This window comes from Ambystoma mexicanum, chromosome 2p (genome assembly GCF_040938575.1).
Source record: "Ambystoma mexicanum isolate Mex_15411 chromosome 2p, UKY_AmexF1_1, whole genome shotgun sequence".
NCBI classification, from domain to species: Eukaryota; Metazoa; Chordata; class Amphibia; order Caudata; family Ambystomatidae; genus Ambystoma; species Ambystoma mexicanum.
Window position 1 is genome coordinate 564,302,787 of NC_090923.1, and position 19,307 is coordinate 564,322,093.

General features: G+C 43.8%; 1 protein-coding gene across 2 annotated transcripts in view; it reads right to left on the minus strand.

The window, feature by feature from the left end:
- Positions 1-19,307, minus strand: part of CACNA2D2 (calcium voltage-gated channel auxiliary subunit alpha2delta 2) — a 2,156,122-nt gene that overhangs the window by 35,188 nt on the left and 2,101,627 nt on the right. For both annotated transcript variants that reach the window (XM_069644058.1, XM_069644057.1), the window contains 3 exons: positions 8,715-8,767; positions 5,659-5,714; positions 4,995-5,118 (listed from right to left, as the gene is read on the minus strand). In XM_069644058.1, coding sequence (XP_069500159.1) covers positions 4,995-5,118; positions 5,659-5,714; positions 8,715-8,767 — 233 coding nt within the window. The remainder of the gene's footprint in view (positions 1-4,994; positions 5,119-5,658; positions 5,715-8,714; positions 8,768-19,307) is intronic.

A 19,307-nucleotide genomic window follows, 5' to 3' on the forward strand; every position in this document is an offset into this window, starting at 1 on the left:
ACCCCCTCCAATCCCCCACCTCGAAGTGACATCACGGGAAGCGATGGAACACAACCGTTCACCCCTTGACAAGACAGGAAGGGACATCACATATTGTTCCTAAGTACACTACAACAAATATGGTTGCAATATCACTATAATGTTATATAAATTTCATACAAAAATTGATCACCATATGTATCGTTAATATCAGTGTGTATAGGAGCATATTACAAAATTACTGTGAATGTAAGCAGACGTCCAAGACCAAATGATAATGATATGTTATTATATAGCACTTACACTTAAGCGCTTTATATAGATCAAATATACATACAATATCACCCAACCTGTGTTGGTACTCATTTATCGACCTCAGAGGGTGAAAGGCTGAGTTGAGGTGTTTGAGAACAGGCTAAATCAGTGACTCACCACCTGAAGTATGCCTGAAATAAACCTTTAATGAGTCTAGCAATTATTGGATAGAATTCCATAAACACAAATTATGTGTTATTCCTATTCTTTCTTATTTAGTGTCACTGCTCAAAGTGATACACCTTTGGAAGCCTGTTTTTTTTAAGAGGCCTGCACAAGAAAGCCCACCACTCAAAAAATAAAGAGCCACATGACACTGGGCACAGCCCAGGAGATTAATTTCTTTTTAAAAAAGAAGTAAAAAAAATAAAAAGTAAAAAAAAAAAAAATTCTAGGGGTAGCAAGGGAGACCACAGGGGTAGCAAGGGAGACCTCAGGGCTCGCAACTGCGACCCCTGGTGACCCCCAAATGACGTCCCTGGGAAAACATATATGCACAAAATAATCCTCTTAATGATAATGGGCCTCATCACAACCATGGCAGTATCCCGGCGGTAAATCCGCCAGGATACAGCGAACGCAAATAGCATTACCGCAACTCGGTCTGCCGCTGTTAGTGCCAGATCCCGAGTAAGGCTGTTACTCCCCATTTTTTGAAGAGTCCATAGATCTCTATGGGGCATTAGCGGCGCTATTACCGCTGGCAGTATTTGCACCGCAAAAGGGCTGAAAGTGGAGAATGTTACCTCGCGCAAAAAGCTGGAGGTAAATCTCCAAAATTCCGCCCAAACTCAGGATTGGGCAAACCGATAATGTGGCGGTAATAGCGTTACTGCCGCATTTTTGCAGCTCCGCCCAACCCCTGATGAGGTCCAATCTAAAAGATAGAAATGTGATTATGAAGGGCACTGAAGCATGAGTGATAAGGTTTGTTCAATGTTCGAATGAACAAAATTGATATTTTATTTTTTTATTTTTTATTGTGCATTTAGTTATACAAAAGGACTTTACACATTTATTAATTCATATTCTTAATCCATGCGAACTATAAAGAACAAAAAAAGTAAAATGAACACATTACAAAAATCAATAAAAAAAGAAGTATTAAAGTACAAACAAAACACAACAACAAGCATATCTTCAAAAATAAAAATCACATGGATTTGATGCAATCCTTTGCACTGCCTTGTTTTGATGGGATACAATGAAAATGTTCTAAAATGTGTTCAATAGTTTCAGTAGAGCAATGGATAATGAGATCTCCTTGAAGGTAGATAACCTATACCAAAAGTCTTGAGTTGAGATCCAGGCAGTATCATGCACAAAATCTGCGAAATATTTTTCTCTGAGTGTCAAAGTGAATGAACAAGAAATTAATACATGGCACATTATCTTGAGGGTATCCCTCTCTGCATGGATTACATTCCCCTACAATGGGATATAATTTATTCCAAATTCGATCACTCTCATTCGTTTTTGTCAGATCTAACTGAAACGGTAATAGCTCATTACGCCAGAAGAAGTTTGGGAAACTTCTAATATATGGTAGCACATATGAACTTGATTTTTCACATAATGGAAAGTTTTTTGTATTTTTTAGATTACTAATTAGTGCTCTTGTTTTAATCCAATCGGAACACAAAAGTGCTCATTTGACTTTCACGAGATTTTCTATGAGAGTCTGGGATGTACATTCACAATGAACAAGAATCTTTTGAGCGTCATCATGTATGTAATTTATATGTAAACTTCATATGTGCTGAAAACAAAGACTAATTGGACTTCTTAGATATTACAGTTTAATATGAAAAATGAGATTGTCTGTCAGTTAAACCATTTCACAAGCCCACTGAAAGGAGTTCCCTTTTACATTATAATAGTCGCCATCCCAAGCATCTGAGAGGTAATCGGCCTAGATGCAAACAGATGTTGGGGCAGCGTTTGGCTAAAAACACAGCTGGAATTTCAGAGACATAACAGTGAGGAATAATGCCAGAACAGATCCTCAAATAATATTGGGGTCTACTGATTAGGAACACACCGTGCGGTAGTTGCGGTGCCTACCATTTGACAAGAAGAACCAACAAAATGGAAAATTGACTGAGCAGGAAATTGGTGCCAAGAAAAACTCTTTAACTGTAAAAGTAGGCTGGTGATCAATGCCATTATATGCATCTGTGAAAAGATCTGCTTAGGCACAACCATAAGAACAGTCAAAGCAAATTGTACAGTTGTATCAAGGAGAACACTATTTTGACTGCTCCTTTGGTCCAAGATTTTGTTCAGAATAATCATGGATATGAAGAAGCTTGGAGGACTCTGATAAAAGAACCGAAGGTGCCAATAACAAACCAACTTGTGAAGAACACTTAGAGGTGAACCAGAGTGAATTTTATGTACTGATACACACACAAGAGGATTGAATGAGTGTGTAGATTGGTGGAACGCAGAGCCACTTTGCGCATGAAATGATCCTGCTCATATATGAGCCCTGCTGCTGTTGGTTATGAACTGTAGGGAAAAGAGCGTTTATGTGAAAAAAATGCTTTTTTTTAAATAAATTGCCCTGATGGTGTTTTGTGAAGTAATCTAACCGTATCTCATGTTGTGGCAAAGTAAGGGAGAGCAATGAGCTGCTTCTGAGATGGTATTTGGACTAAGATATTTTGTTCTCTTTTTCAATTACTACAGCTTGAAACCACTTGCCCCAGAATGCTTTACTGTAATGATGACATGCTCGATCATTTCTAAGATGTTACGTCATTGGATCGTCACGCCGTCCCCATCTCAAAAACAGTTGCATGAACCGCTGCGTTCTTTTCTGTATTGGTGAGGGGATCGAAGATGCTGGGCGGTGACTGGACAAGGATGGCACACGTAGATAGGCACATGAGTGGAATCCTAACCAATAACATGGTTATGAATCCACCTGAGCATGTTGAATTGATGTTGCGGGCAGGTATGTTTAGTGTGGCAAGAAGACTTGCATTTTGTGGGTTTCTCCTTTTCTTCCAGGATGCCTGCTTTCTCTACATACATAGTAAGGGGAGGCCACTTAGTAGAGTCCTCTGGAACAGTGGATAATTAATGTCAAATTAGGGGATGAAAAACTGTCTGGTTAGGAATTAAGGCTAATTAAAGCTTTCGACTGTGAAGGGTTGTAAACTCACAGTAAAGTATTCATTTTTTGCTTTCACGGTTCCAGGTGGTTGATGTGCAGATATAGATGTTAGTGTTTGAGGTAGGGTAATAAAACCATCTCAACCATCAGTAGGTTTGTTTTCGTTGTCATCAGGTTGAAGAATGGTGGTTGACAGCACCGTAATGTGACATTTCCTGTTGAATACGATGGACAGCGGGGGAAGGGAGGAAGCAATTTTCTCTTTGGGATTGACCCCCGACTATGGTTATGATTTCAGTTCTATTTTGATGAGAGCTCTGCGAGTTGTGGGTGTACCCCAGGACATTGTTTATGAGACGCATGATTTCTGGAACCCCAGTCTTCGCAGTGTTGGTTTAAACGCCCTCCAGGCTTGGACGGGAATCTGCTTGGAGCTGTATATCCGTTAGGTTCTGGCAATAGTAGCAGGTCCATTGGTAGTCATGTAAGATACCCTACAGAGCATTACACATTACAGGTTTGTAATTTAGTATTTTTGTAATCAAGAAAATATGTTTTCATTTCTAGTGTCATGGTCAGCTAGTTGGTTTCATAAGACGTGTGAACCTACATCAGGGGCTGTACGTTTTTGGTGTGAATATTTGCATACGCCCATTACCCAGGTGTACAAGTGCAGAAAAAAACAATACAAGCACAGAATCTCTATTTGATCTCTATGGCACCCCCGGTGTGGCTTTACTAGACTCCAACAACTCCAGTACATCTACACTTTATATACACTGCCCACATGACCATATTTTATATGTATTGGTGGTCAGATCATTATTTGCTGATGACGCAAGGGGCTCTTACAACCATGCTTCCATAGCCCTAATGTTGGATGGGGTGCCTTGCCATTGTCAGTGCCTTTTCTCCACCCTCTATTTCCTCCTTCAGTCACAGTTGGTCCATAATATCCCTTCAAAGCTTCATGGGGACACTCTGTTCGTATTCCCCTCGTCCAAGTTTGGGGTTACAGGTTCATTCACCCTCACACTGGCACAGTGTTTTTCTGTTCCAATCCCCACTCACAGCTGTATGGGCAGCACATCAGCCCACCTTACCCCAATACCTACAGACACTGCATTCCACGCTTCACAGTCTACAGCAGACCCCCTCTTAAGCTCTTTATAGAGCAGATGGGTTGCTTACAGCAGACACTAAAAGGCTTTAGCCAATTGAGATCCCTCGACTGTGTCCTCGCTGTTGAATGAGGACGTGAGTACCACTTTCAGGAGAGCCCGCGTAAATTCATACTTCTAGATTTCCAGCTTTTGTTTCCAATATGTGGCACTCACTTTAGTGCCACGTGGCCTCTCCCTATCTTGTGGCGATCTGGTCGCAAAGATTGATGGTGGTCCACTCATACAAGTGCCCTCACTGTAACCTATTTGTAGTCACCTTTGAATGGTCCCACATTGACTGATCTGTGAGTGTGAGGGTTCTCCCTCAAGGCCCCAATAAAGACTTGCTTGTTTAGCTGCGCTGGCGCCTTGATATCCCCATCTCCCCAAACCCACCAAGGTCCCCAGCTAATTACCTGGAGCAATTCCCACAGTCGATCATGGAGTTGTAGGAGGCATTTGTGTTGCTAAAATAATACTGAGTTTGCTTCATCACACAGCTGGTCTCTCGGACTTCCATGCTGTCTGCCGCGACATCATCTGTTTCAAAGAAGAACAGACATAAGTTAGTCAAAGCCGGCTGATGGTGCAACGCAGCATCCTTTCCAGATCACACGCGTCATAACCAGGGAGCCTCATAGAAATTAGGGATTGACGCAACACTTAGGAACTTTCAGGACAAGGTCGCCCAGTTCAGAATGTTAAAGGAACCCCAGTGCTCCAGATCCACTAGGAAAATTCTGGCTCTACTCAGTAATTGCAGAAAGAACCGCGAAAAAACAAGGAAATAGCATCACATATGAACTAATCATGTGCAAGCATGTGTTGAAAAACCAAATCTTGGAGTCAGGTTTTGAGTATCTTCTGCTGCGTAGAAATGCTTGGCGTGGTCTCTGACACGTGAGATACTGTGGAGCGCATGTGCGTTGCTCCAATGGTTACGTTGAATTGAAATTTTCCAGACCCTTACACAATCTGTGTATTTTTGATGGTGGCATAGACGGATATATCACTGTAGCACATGATAAAATTGAGCTATCAGACTCTAAAGCGTAAAGGAAGGACCTAGAAGGTACTTACCTGCCTGGAACCAGCTGCTATATGCGCACCCATAAAGAAACTGCTGAAACAGAGACCTGAGAAGAGAAAGAGGACATGGCTATTAATTAAAGGAAGGCAAGGCCGTGACATGGGGCAGGCAAGCAAGAGGAGCTGGGGGAATGAGGCAGAAATATGGGATTCTGTAGGATAGGGGGGCGTTGAGATGAAGACAGATAAGAAGCTGGGACATGGAGAAATGTGTACAGTACCATCCCATGGAGAAAAGGCAGAAAGAGTAATGAGACACACATTTTAAATGCTGGAGGCAGGATGAGCTAAGGGAAGAACAGGAGGTAGGAGGAAGGTGAGCTATTGAGAAAGGAATATTTATTTGCAGCCGGGGAAAGGTGCTCAGCCAATCAGGTGGCTGAAAATATGGGCATGGGTGCCGCCATCTTGATTGTGGAGAGGCAAACAGGAGCCTCCCCACAATCAAGATGGGGGTTGGTGTGGGTTCATGACCCACCCTGCCCCCACCCCCTAGACAACCTCATCCTTCCCTAAACCCCCATCCACCCTACTCACTTACTTGCCGGACTGGAGCTATCTGCTCCTGTCTCAGAGCCCCCTCCTCGTCTTATTTTGTTGGATCTGTCGGCTGCATTTGATACTGTACACAATGCTGTCCTGAATGAAGGTCTTGTATCAGCATTTCATGGGAAAAGCATTGGCGTGGTTAGAATCTTATGTCAGAAATGGAAAACAGACGGTGACGATGGGGAACTTTCTTTCCCCTAGTGACTCCTTAGTCCGTGGCGTTCCACAGGGATCTGCTTTGTCCTCCCTCAAATCCCAGTGGACCTCAATGGGAAGTACAATGAATGCAGTTCACTGGAAAACTGCTTAGGAGCAGTCCAGAGGTGGGTGCCCTCAAATGGAAATAAAAGCGAAACATTACTGTGTGTTGGTGCTATGGAAAGTCCTCTCCCTTTTTCCTGGCCTGCTAGTTTAGTTGCACCCCATCTCTTGTTGGTGGTCAAAAATATAGGGATCTCATTGGAATCCCAATTGCCTTTTGACCCACAAGTAGATGCTGCGGTGAAAAGTGTGCACTTTCACTTATACAAAAGCAATCATTGTAAGCATCTCTTGGATAAGGACCATCTTAATGTTCTAGTCCAAGCCATTGTATTATCTCGAAACAATACTGCATGACCATTGACTTGGGTGTTTCTAAGATGCTCCAAGCAGTGCAAAATCAGGAAATACGGTTTATTTGCAGACTGAAAAAACCTGATCATGTTTCTCAGGCCTGGCACTCCTTCAGATGGCTACCAATAGAAGATCAATATAAAGCCTGTGTGCTTATCTGGAGGCTTTTAAAGGGTCTGGCTCCTAGCTACCTGTCCGGCTTAGCACAGCCATATGTGCCTTCTCCATCACTTAGATCAAAGGGCAAAGGGATTTTTGCAGGTAGCTACACATTGTTCCTCTCGCTATGGAGGCACATCCTTTTGTACCTTAGGATGTCGCCTGTGGCATGAGCTTCCAATATGTGGCAGAAATATTACTACTACACCGGTGTTTAAGATGCAGATAAAACACCACCTATCCTCTTTCTATGTACCTTAAGCTTATGGATGAATCTGCTGGGTGTGTTTTAATTGAATGTATTTGATAAAAGTTTTTTTTTTTTTAATTATTTTAGTTACCTCTTCATATGTTTGTATGTGTCAGTCAGTGCCTTGAAACTGGATGTTGACGGTGATATGTTGCGCTTAAAATACATTTTAACAAAAAAAAAATATTCACACACCATGGTGCGAATAGCAATCACTGCCTTGTCGGGGGTGTTTATCTGGCTAGTAAAGTGCATTAGCCCGCCCCGAGACCTTCCCTTTGTTCGGGTCTGCTTAGGCTGGTGGGCCATTACTGGCCATTTATGCCCCCGATGCGATTGGGGCTAAACCGGTTTGCTCCATTCTCCATTCTCTACTATCAGAGCAGCAAGATTGGTGCTGAATTCATATGCTCTGTTCTTCTGCACAAGGGGGAAGCTTTGATACTCTGGTCCCAGGTGTGCTGGTTAGTCATTATGCAAACATCAGCAACCGGGAGCAGAGGTGGACCAATAAAACCACGTAAGGGATACTCCGACAGGGGGTGTACATGTGCAGGAGGGGCACATACCTGAGACACGGTGTCAGAATAAAAAATACACACCATTGACGAGTGCTTTTTTTTACCCTGCCATGATATGACCGAGGGTGCCATTTCTTCGAAATTGAGATCTGCGGGCAGGGTCACGAAAACCTAAAGCATGACCCTGTTCTCAGTGTCACAGCGGGTATGAGAGACTTTTATAGTTCTGCCTGGCACTGGCAAGAACTTGTGTTGACAAACACAGCCAGTAACACATCACACAATGCCGATGCAAACACAGGTTTAACCCAGGCCACTGGTGCCCACAAAAACATGACTTGGCTAAGAGGCAACATAGAGATGGCTTGTTGATCTGCAGGAAACACACATAAGAACAGTGATCCTTTTAAGCTCTTTTTTCTTTCAATGTTTTCCATATGTCCTGAAGTATTTGGACATCATGAATGGTTTCTGACTGATGATATCAAAAGGGCGGGACCGGAGGGAAGTTAAACCTCAGACCGGAAGGGTGGCTGGTTACAGAGGATCTAAAGTAAGATTCAGCATGACATGACCTATTCAGGGGGTAGCACTCATGGGCGAGAGCCAGATGGATGGGGACCGGAGAGGAGGGTGGGGTGACTGTGACTCCTGGGGGTGTCAGTTACATTAATCAGGAGGGGGGGTGTTTCAGTTAGCCTTTTGCTGGCTAAGAAGAGCAGAAACGCTTCTATAAAGGGAAAACTGTGAAATAGAGGCAGACAAGTAGGCTATCTGTCCCCTCCACGCATTCCTACTCCTAACCCAGCCCCCCAGGGCCCGCAGACGGCGCCCTCGGATCTGTGTGCAAGCTGAGCCACTACTCCAGGACTAGTGTCTTCCCTCTTAACCCCTTCATGCCCGACGCGTGTAAGGCTTGCTCTCAGGTTTCTGATTGAAAAGGAGCTTCTCACCAAGCAGCGGCCGACGTCCACCAGGCCAAGTTCAGGAAATCCGCTATCGTGGGCTGTGGGGGAAAGAAGCACAGTGAATGCCACGGGCAGGTCTCGAATCTTCAATTTACCGAGAGACATGCAACTGTTAGAAAATAGACTCTAACTCCACACAGGCAAGATCAGAAGTCTGGACAGTTCCTGGACACCCGGGCACTTTAGTAAAACAGCTTCTTCACTTCAGGGGGAGAGATCTTGAGTGGAACAGCTGAGGGGTAACATGTATGACTTCTACGGTCAGTAATGAGGCCTGCTCATAAAGAGTGAGTGCCAGTAAGCCGCAGTGCCAAACTGGTTAATAAATAAGCGCCACGTTGCCCACTTGCGGGTCCACCCTTTCTTGGTCCCACCCACCACCAGCCATTCCACTGCCAAATTGCCGCCTCAAACGACAACAAAAAGGGAACACCATGACATATATAAATGCGTCACAACAAGCTCTGTTCATGTACTCCTTGTCATGCCAGTGCTACTGAAAGCTCATTTTGACTCTACAAAAAAGCAAGATCTAGCACTTTCCAGTAGGACTTGAGCACTTTAATGAGACTGCAGGAGAACTTCTCCCCACTGCTCCCCACTGCTCCCCACTTTCAATAGGCCAGTGCCAGAACTCCTCAGTGAGGCTGTCATTGGCGACAACTACCTGGGACATGCAGGGGGCGGGGAGCACAGTGGTCGAAGTGGCTGAAGCGGTTCGGAGCTGTACCTATACCTTTATTTGAAAAAGAAAACATTCCGGTATGGTTTCGATTTTAAAATAAAAGTGCAGGAAGCATTTGAAGCTTGCACTTCAGTGCACTGCTGAACATTCCCTTAAACAGCAGGCACGTACTTGTTTGAGGGATTGTATTGTGCGTGGGAGGGGGCGTGGCAATGGTGTTTGTGGGGTACGGGGGCAGACCAGCAGGTAACATAGTTCCACTACTTCTGTTCATACCCTTCACCCACTGGGCACGCAACCTAAGAGCTCAGAGCCCGGGGCTGTAACCTTTTCTTTGTTTCGGCAGGCTGCAGCCCACAATGATTCCTTTCTGGGGTGGGGGGGGGCTGAGAGGGGATTAGGGGGGAAATGGGGGATGGACGGGATGATCCTCTGTGTGAAGGAGGGCCATTAACAGCTCACAATGAGATGCCCACTTGCCTCCCCACACTGTTTATTTATTTAATGGTAACTAATGTTCACTAAACAGCAAAATTGTGTTTCGAGGCGCATCAAGACAAAGGGGTGGGTGGGGAAGAGGGAGAAGGGATAAAACAAACTAAAATGATCATTCTGTATTCTTGTGCAGACGTTGTATTGTGCCAGTGTAAAACACCGGGTGACGAGTACCATCATGCAGTACGGTCCAGAGCCTAAATGCATGTTGGCTCAAGCAGCCTGCTTACAAGTGCATCAGGTAATATCTTAACATTGTTGTTTTTAGCTTCTAAAAATTAACCATCTTTGCTGTTCATCTTGCTAACACTGTATTCCAACTCCCCCCCCAAATGTAACTTACATGATTTGATTTTTTCATTTATATAGCGTAGATCCATTGATAAATCTGGCTTCCTGGTCCTTATCCTTATATCACCTGAGCGAAGGTGATATAAGGATAAGGACCAGGAAGCCAGATTTATCAAGAACCATTGTTCAAAGAGAAAGGTCTAACTCTTTCCTGAATTCACACAAGGATTCAGTTTTCCGAAGATCATGTGGCAAGGAATTCCAAGCACAAAGGCCTGCACAGGAAACCTGTCTATCGCCCCAGGAGCCGGACCCTGAAAAGGTGTTGTCCTGAGGATTGTAGGCAACGATCTGGTGATGAGAACACATCTTTGAGGAAAGATATATAGGGGCAGTCCCGTGGAGACATTTAAAAAGTAGACATAGGGTGTTCAACAAAACCCATTGCTGTAAAGGTAACCAATGGAGGTTTCTCCGAAACTGAGAGATGGCCAAACGTCTGGGCAAGGGGTAGACCAGCCTTACTGCTACATTTTGAGCAACCTACTGACGTTGGATTTGACCTTTTGGAATTCCCATTAGCAGGGCATTGCAATAGTCTCATCTGAAATGTACTAATGAACCAACTATCAATGGACGATCTTTATCTGAGATAAGTGGTAGCAAAGGTTTTAACAATTTACGGTGGTAGTAAACAGATTTTACAATTTCATTTACCTGTAGATTACAGCTTAAATTTGCCTGCCAGACACATCCAAGTTTCTTTACCTTGGATGAAAACGATGTTGGGACAAGATGTATGCTGTGAGATTTTAGTCCATTTTGTCTTAGATCCGAATATTATGATCTCAGTTTTAGTTTTATATGGTAGCACATTTTCCAAAAAAATGAAAACCACCAGCCGAGGTTATTTATTGTATGCTTAGTTTTTTTAGGACTGCAATTTGTATTTAAATCATGCTACATCAATGAGATGCACAGCTGTTTCAAGCACCTTCAAAGGGCCTCATTAGCAGAAGTGGGGTAACAGAAAAACAGACAGAATTTTGGACTGCTGATTGTTCTGCTTCTCTAGACTATTATCAGTTTGTAAACCGACTGCTTGTAAGTGGAGGTATTGCATCCACTTACAATGGTGGTATCGCCACATCCTGTATTACCAGCAATATACCTGGAGAGGCCACAGGACTCTAAATGACCAGCGAAATCACTGTCACTACATGTGGCAATGATAATTAAGTATGGTGATATCATAGGCGGTAAAACCACAAAACTCGCTGGGTATGTTCGAAGAGTAGTTGATGTTATCGCACTTGTATGTTGAAGACATCACAAGTTGGTTCATGAGAGATGCTTGTGACTCTTGGTTGTTAGGCTCTGGACCACACTGCAGTATGGTACTCGGCGCCCTGTGTTTTATACCGACACAATACAACTTCTGCAGAAGGATACAGAATGATCGTTTATATAGTACATTGCAGGTTGAATTGCCCCTAAGCTTGATCATTTTGACCCATGATTCTCATGAAGTACTTCAAGTTTTGGTTGGCTGAGAGTTTGCCCGAGCCTTGACTGAGTAAGGAATCTGCCAGCACGAATGTTGTTCACCACCCTTCCACCAGCGAAGATGCTTGCTGGGGGACTGAGGAAATCTCCCCACGGGTTTATGCCCATTAGCAGGTTTGTTTGCAGCTTCCCCACCATTCCCCAGACTGGACGGCATGAGCCAATTTAATGTTACTCATTTAATCATCCTCAGATGGATTGAATACATTGCTGACTCATCATGCATACAAACGTGTGAGCTGCAGCTTGCAAAGAGATCACTGCAGCAGGTGCATCAACCAAGTGAGGTGCCTTCCAAATAATATTAAAATTAACTATTCTGTGGGTTTACCTTCTTAAGGCTGAGTGAAAAAATAAGGGTTTGTAAATGAGAAAAGTACTCCTGGAGCAGAACGTGGAGTAAAATGAAACTGTTGTGGAATGCAACGCAGGACACAACCTTTGCCATTTGGGTGGTCTCACTGCACTTGAGCGCCTGGAGCCCATGAACATGGCAGCGGTGCGCGGTATAAATGAACTTAACATTACACTACACAAGTGATGCATGCAAGGCTTTGAATTAATCATAACCACTATCATAATTCTGTGCAGCCTGCCACACCATCATTTTTAATCTGTCCCAGTATGGAAGTGGTCAGCCAGTTGCAAACCAGCATTGGACCCGCCACCAATGTTTGGTAGGTATGCCCAGCTCAATGTAAGAGATTATGATTAATTCATCGATTTTTCAGTGTTGGTGGGAAGCAGAGTATCATTGACAAAAACAGGCTTAGCCACTGCATCATCAAGTGCGCGCCTTCAGGTCATATTCTGAGATTACATTACCTGTAATGTCACTTGTACTGACATCACCAGGGACCAACGTCCCCCTCACCTGCCTGTTACATTTCAAAGTTGGTATTCCAGGAGGCTGCTGTATGTTTATGGAAGCAGAGCAAGCACTTCAAGCAGGACTTTAAGTGGGCCATGGCTAGCCAGAGCTCAGCCCCGTCAGTCTCCAAATATTGCCCTTGAGCCAGGGCTCTACAGGGCTCTCCAAACCCCCGACCAGATCTCTTCCTTGTACTAATATAAATACAAAGCTGAGTGACACTACTGCCCTTTGTCAGTAGGCGTCACTATCTGGCATGTTTATAATTATATCAGTTAAATACATTTTGAATTACGTTGTTTTCAAACACGTTTGATAATTGCAAGACATTGTATTAAAGAATTGCCATTAAAACTATGTTAATTAATAGATAGGAATCACAGAGTTTGAAGTTCTATTTTTATAAATTAATATATTTATTTCGGTCAATATTTTTAAGCAAATTCATATTATTTGAGATATATTTTAAAATAGAATGTTCCCCCTTTCATTTTATGTATAAATACTCGTTGTGTCTGCTGGGTCACTCTTAATTCCGTAGCCACCATTTCTATTAGAGGCTTTGGGATTTGAGGGTTCGCAAGAACTTTTTAGGGACAACATTTTCCTTTTGGGTCTCAAACCAGGCCAATCCCAGTCCAAGCCCATGTCCAAATACAGGGAGAGGTTCCTCCATAGGTTCTTGAGGAAGTTCCTGGATAAGTTCCTGTGCAAGACATGCTGTCACGGTGAGTTACAATGAGTATCAATCAGTTAGATGCGGTGACAGAGGCCAGAAAGCCCAAATATGTAGCTAAAACGTACGGCATAATGACACAAACTCTGGTCTTAGTATTTCAATGTTCGAGTCTTGTGATACTATGCAATATTGCAGGGGTGCAGTAATTCCGGCTTTAAGTGTTACCCTGTTGGTCCTTCGCTAGGACGGAGCATCACACCCAGGAGTAGGAACAGCTTTCGATTGCATTCACTTGTGACTCTTCTGGCTTCGGAGCTGGCACGTAGAAGCAGTGGGTGGCTACAGCCACAGAAAACCCCCTGCGGGCTCGCAAACACGCTGCGGGACAGCAACACCCACACCCTTGACTCCCACAGACGTCACGCTTGCGGGGGAGGCCAGGAACTTTTGAAGGCAGGCAGCAGATGGGAGGGGCGAACAGCGAGGCAGCAGCAATGGAGAGAGGATCACCATAGAGGGCTGCGGGACTCCAACACCTGACTACCGCAGGCTTTTCAGTTCCAAGATTACCACAAAAATACAAAGCTTCTGCTTTAGTACCATAAAATCTAAATGTCAAACTTTGTAATTACCCATGCTGGCAGCACAAAGGGTGAGGGTGTATTCTATCTTTTATAACTACAGGTCATTAGTCTAGAAGTCTATGTACTCAGCAGTGGGGGCTTATTTTCCTTTGACTTGCCAGGTATAGCTGTTCTCTCCTCTGTCCACCATCAGTTGCTAGTGGCGGTGACTGTGTCGTCAGCGAAGCCGTTTAACTTTGGTGTCCTTCCTGTTCTGTCCGGCCACGGCTCTGTAGGTCAGGCTGGGGGAGGGGTAGATAGCCCGATCTGCTCAATGGTGTTCTTCCTCTAGTTAGGAGTGTACAGTTTCTGCTGACTGACACCCCAGACACAGCTGGTGGCAAAACTCCCTTGAAAACAGAGATATTTGTTTTACTGGCAAGCTGCAGTTATCAGTGTGTGCTGTGCTTCCCTTCATTGGAGAAGAGTCCTTCTGAATACAGTGCTTTTAACACGAACAAACAACTTTCTTGGCACAGGATGCAGCTCTGAGTCTACTTGAACTTGCCTGCTCACTTGCAAACTGTTTTTATTTGAAGAAGGAGTGGTTTTGCAATCTAATGTAAGCTTTGAATGGAATGTAAAGGCATAGTTTGTGATGTGCTGCAGGGGTTACGGTGTTGACAGGGGGGTGCAGGTCAGAAGCACCTGAGTCTTGAGTGATGATCTTCTTCAATGGGTTTGGGGATATGTTATGAAATGCTGAGAACCCAAGGTCTGGTCCCTTGAAGTGCTTTGTGGAAACCGTGGCTACGTAAAGCATGTCTTTGTTTGCACCTGCATTCAGATGAATACATTTTTAGGCAATTGGATTTGTGATTGAATGGATGAGGTGGGTTTAGTACTTGCATGCCAGGGGAGTGATTGGAAGGATAGAGAGCGGATAGGAGACCGCTCATTCTCACAGCAGTCCTTAAGTGGTTGCATTCAGACTTAAAGTTAACTGCTTGTTTTATTTATAGCATTTAATACACGCCCAAACCCAGAGCTATCACGGCGTAGGTTACATGGAGTGCTTGTCTGGTTACTAAGTTCAAACCATACAGGCAGATAGTGATACAGCATTAGTTACAGTACAGGTAGTACAGGCAGTACATATTGAGGTACAGGAAAAGTTATTATACAAACTGTTATACAAACTGTTATTTACAGAAGATTAAAGAGGCATTGAAGAGGCATTGTGCTCAGAGTGACATACTGACGTAACTAGTGGTTACAATTTATTGAAGAGCCATGTTTTGGTAAGTCTCTTAAAGCGCTGGTCGGAAGGCTCATTTCTAATGTGCATGGGAAGGGAGTTCCAGATCTTTGGTGCGGCTACTGGGAAGCTGCCCACCGTGCCCTAGAATTCTTGAATCTTGGGACAATTGGGTGAGTGCTGGAACCTGATCTGAGGGATCTAATTGCGCTTTTTTGGATGACACATTTATTGAGGTAGACATGGGCGTCGTTGGTGATACATTTGTGTGTGATGATCAGTGACCTAAATAGGATTCTAGCTTGGATGGGTAGCCAGTGTACTCCTCTCCTAACATGGGAGATAGGGTCATTTCTTTTTAATCCTACGGCTGCCTGTAGGGCTTTGTTTTGTAGCAGTTGCAGTTTGGCCAAGTTGGTGCTTGTGGTTCCCAATAGGAGAATATTACAATAATCAAGTTTGGAGAGTATGAGGGCTCGAGCTAGGGTAAGGAATTGGTGGCTGAGTGCGATGAGTTTGGCTGTGTAGGCTGTGGCAGAGGAGAGGGCACCGATATGTTTAGTCATGGTAAGATTGGTATCTAGATAGACTCCTGTTTCAGTACTGGGATGGACATTGCATTGAAGCTGCACTAGAATAGTCTCATTAGAATGCATAAAGAAGTTAGATGGTCCCCACACAAATAAGTGTGCCCCTCCCCCACAGCCCCTGAAGTTAGCACTTGTCCCAACATTTGAAGGGTTAGCCCCACTTAAACCTTAGCCTAGTTGCACCCCTGGATGTGCACACTTGCATTTTGTTAGGCAGAGAGGTGAGGGAAGCCTTTCCTGAAACTGGCACTGTTAAAGTTTTTTTTTCAAACTTTATTTAAGTTTTCCAAACAGTAACAATCCATCAACACAGAGATCATCAGCTGAAAAAACAAAAATGATCAGAATACCAATAAATCAGCACAGACAAAAACAGAAACAATTCGAAGATTACCAACATGCAATCAGCAACAATCTAACAATCTTCATGTGAAATGACACTATACCAAAATGATCAAAGCATTACATACAAATACACAAAACACAAGACAAGACAAACAAATAATCCCTCCATCAAATTATTCACTCCGATATTGATTTAAATCAAATTCATATATTAAATTAATTAAATACACCCCATTGCTCCTCATAAAATTCCTTTCTATTCAATGCGTCAAATTTGATCTTTTCAAAACGTGAAAGCAACTCTACCTGGCTGTCACGACCACAGCCCCTGGTCCTGACATTCGGGTCCCCAGGACCACATCACAGTACTCATGCGGGGCCCCAAGGGCCCAATCATGCTTCCAAAGACTCTTGTGGAGTCTGGCCTGGCTCTTTTGGCACCAGGCTCATGTTATTAATAGAGAAGCCATAATCCCCAATGGCACTAGCACAACATGGATGCCTCCACATGGTTCAGTTCCAGAAATGAACCATGCGGTCTAGCTTTTTGGGTGTGGTCAGGCCTGAAGATACCTGGGATGCTTACAGACTATAAAAGCCACGCCAGAGCTGCAGAACACGCTTCACGTTCCTCTGCACTCGCAGCTTGACGTTCACCGAGGTCTGATCTCTGCATTTTGGGCCTGTACCTGTGGAGAGAAGAAGCAGAACAGCATTATTAATCCTTACCTGCGAGAATCCAGCATCTGTTGTTCACTCCAGTGTCCTGCACCTCCAGCATCACGGCAGACGCTCCCTCTGGAATCGACCTGAAGGGAAGAAAGGAAACGACAGACGATATTAGTAAGCGTTTCATTTTCATTTAAACCATGATTCGCAAAAACGCTTACCTGAACAGAAGTCGCTGTGGGCTTATTCGCATCTTGGCCTTCCATCAATCTGCCGCAGACTTACTCGATGGTGGAGCCGGACATTTTCCTCTCACCGCTCTGCATCCATTGACCAGCCATCATCTGCAACATCACGGCGACCTGTGAAGGAGAAGAACAGGTTAGCACATCATCAAAGCACACATAGCGCCGCGCTTTGCGCAGTCACCTACCATCTCAGGCTTAGTCCCAGCCTGCTCGGCGCTTCCGCCATTCTTCAGCACCTAGGGAGATACAAGACATTAACAGGGGCAATAACAATCAAGGACCAATAAACCAAGCAAAAGACTTACCTGAACAACTGAGTCGCAGCAGGACTGAGCCCACGCCAGTGAAGCAACTCGGCTGCTAAGCGCCCCAACCACAACGCACCATTGCACAGAGTTGCAGGACGGAGAGCACACCATATCCGAATCCAAGGGGAGAAAGGCTCTACGGGGAGTCTGAGGGTTCACGAGGGAGGTGGGCCCAGAGAAGAGGAGACTGTGGGCTAATCCAAAACTCCTGTATTCCAGATCAGATCCTTGGCAGAGTGGGAACCCAGGGAAGAAGGATCCGGGTCAAAGGCAGTCCAACCAGATCGGGTGGCGTCCCTGTGGATACCAAGTGAGCGTTACACTGTACTATCCATTCCTCAACACATGGTTTTTCCCGTGTTTTCCAAAGGCGCAGAATTTGCTATGTCGCCACCAAAAGGACCTTATTAACCCAACATAGTGTCACAAAACTCAGATGGCGTGTACCAATCCGAGATTTCAGAAGTAAAACCAAGGGTGTTCTTGGGAAGTTCATATTCCAAACCAAGTCAACCCTATCCAAAACATCACTCCAGAAACTCTTAACCCTCACACATTCCCACAACATACGAAGCATAGTCCCTTTCTCCTTGGAGCAACTCCAACATACATCATCAATTTGTAATCCCAATATGTACATCCTATCTGGGGTCCAAAAAAGACACCCCAGGATCCGCTGTTGAATGTAACGCAGATTCAAATCAATTTTCATTCTAACCGGAATCTTCCATAAACTTTCCCAATCTTTCATCGCAATCTCCACACCTATTTCCTCGGACCACGGCGTCCGTAAACTATCCCATGACATTTTAACTTTTACTCCTATCGGGAAGAGTCTTAAATAACTTGACACTACTCGAGAAGCAGCAGAAAGAAAAGTAAACCACTCCGGTCTCTTTGACAAAGGTTCATCAATCATCAATAATCTCTCTTGAATCAACATTTTTTAACAAATTATATCTCTTCAGCTCACGATTGTTCAGTGCATACTTCCTCTTAAAATACTGAAAAGATAACATTCCCTCCTCACACCAGACATCTCTCAATACCAATACACCTTTATTGATCCAACTTCTCCAACACAACATTCTATTATCTATCTGTAATCCTGGATTTTGCCAGATGGAAGCCTCCTCATACAAGCAAATTCCCTGTCCACACCCTACAACCAGTGATGAGATTGCATCTTTAGTAGCAAGCACTGTTTTTAATTGAGATACTGATCTAGGCAGCTTACTCAATGAGTATAAAAATTCAATTTTGAAAGGTCTCATTTTATAGTCTTCTATCTTAGCCCATTTTGGAGTTCCTAAATCATTCATAGAAGAATAAACAACTGAATTTTTTTTTATCAAAAAGCTCTTATAGTAGTTTTCAAGAATTGGGTAACCAAAGCCCCCATTGCTTACACTCCTGGTCATCAAATACCGAGGTATTCTAGGTCTTTTCCCTAGACCCCATAAGAAATCTTGAAAGACTCAATCCACACGACCCAACATTTTTTTCGTGAATCTCAAAGGAATTGATTGAAGTACATAAAATGGTGCTCTTGCCCAAAGTTTTATTATAGCATTAATCTTTGCCCAAAAAGTCAACGAAAGTCTGCTCCATTTACAAATGTCCTTCTTCAAAACCTCTAGAACTTTAACATTGAGTTCAACCATTCCTCTCATATCTCTCATCAAATAAACCCCCAAGTACTTCACCTGCCTATTTTTCCACTTACAATACCAACCCAATAATTGCCTACGTACCGGGGTATCTCGAGCCGGGAACAAAACTGATTTTTCCCAATTAATTTTGTAACCCGAGAGTCTACCCACCTCATCAATCATCCTTAAGATGACACCTTCTACTTAAGGATTATTTACAATAAGTACAACATCATCTGCATGAGCCAGGATTTTAACTTCAATTTCTCCCAACCTAAAACCTGACAGATCACAAGACTGCCGAATGTATATCAAAAAATGTTTGAGAGTCAAGTTGAAGCGATAAGGGACACCCCTG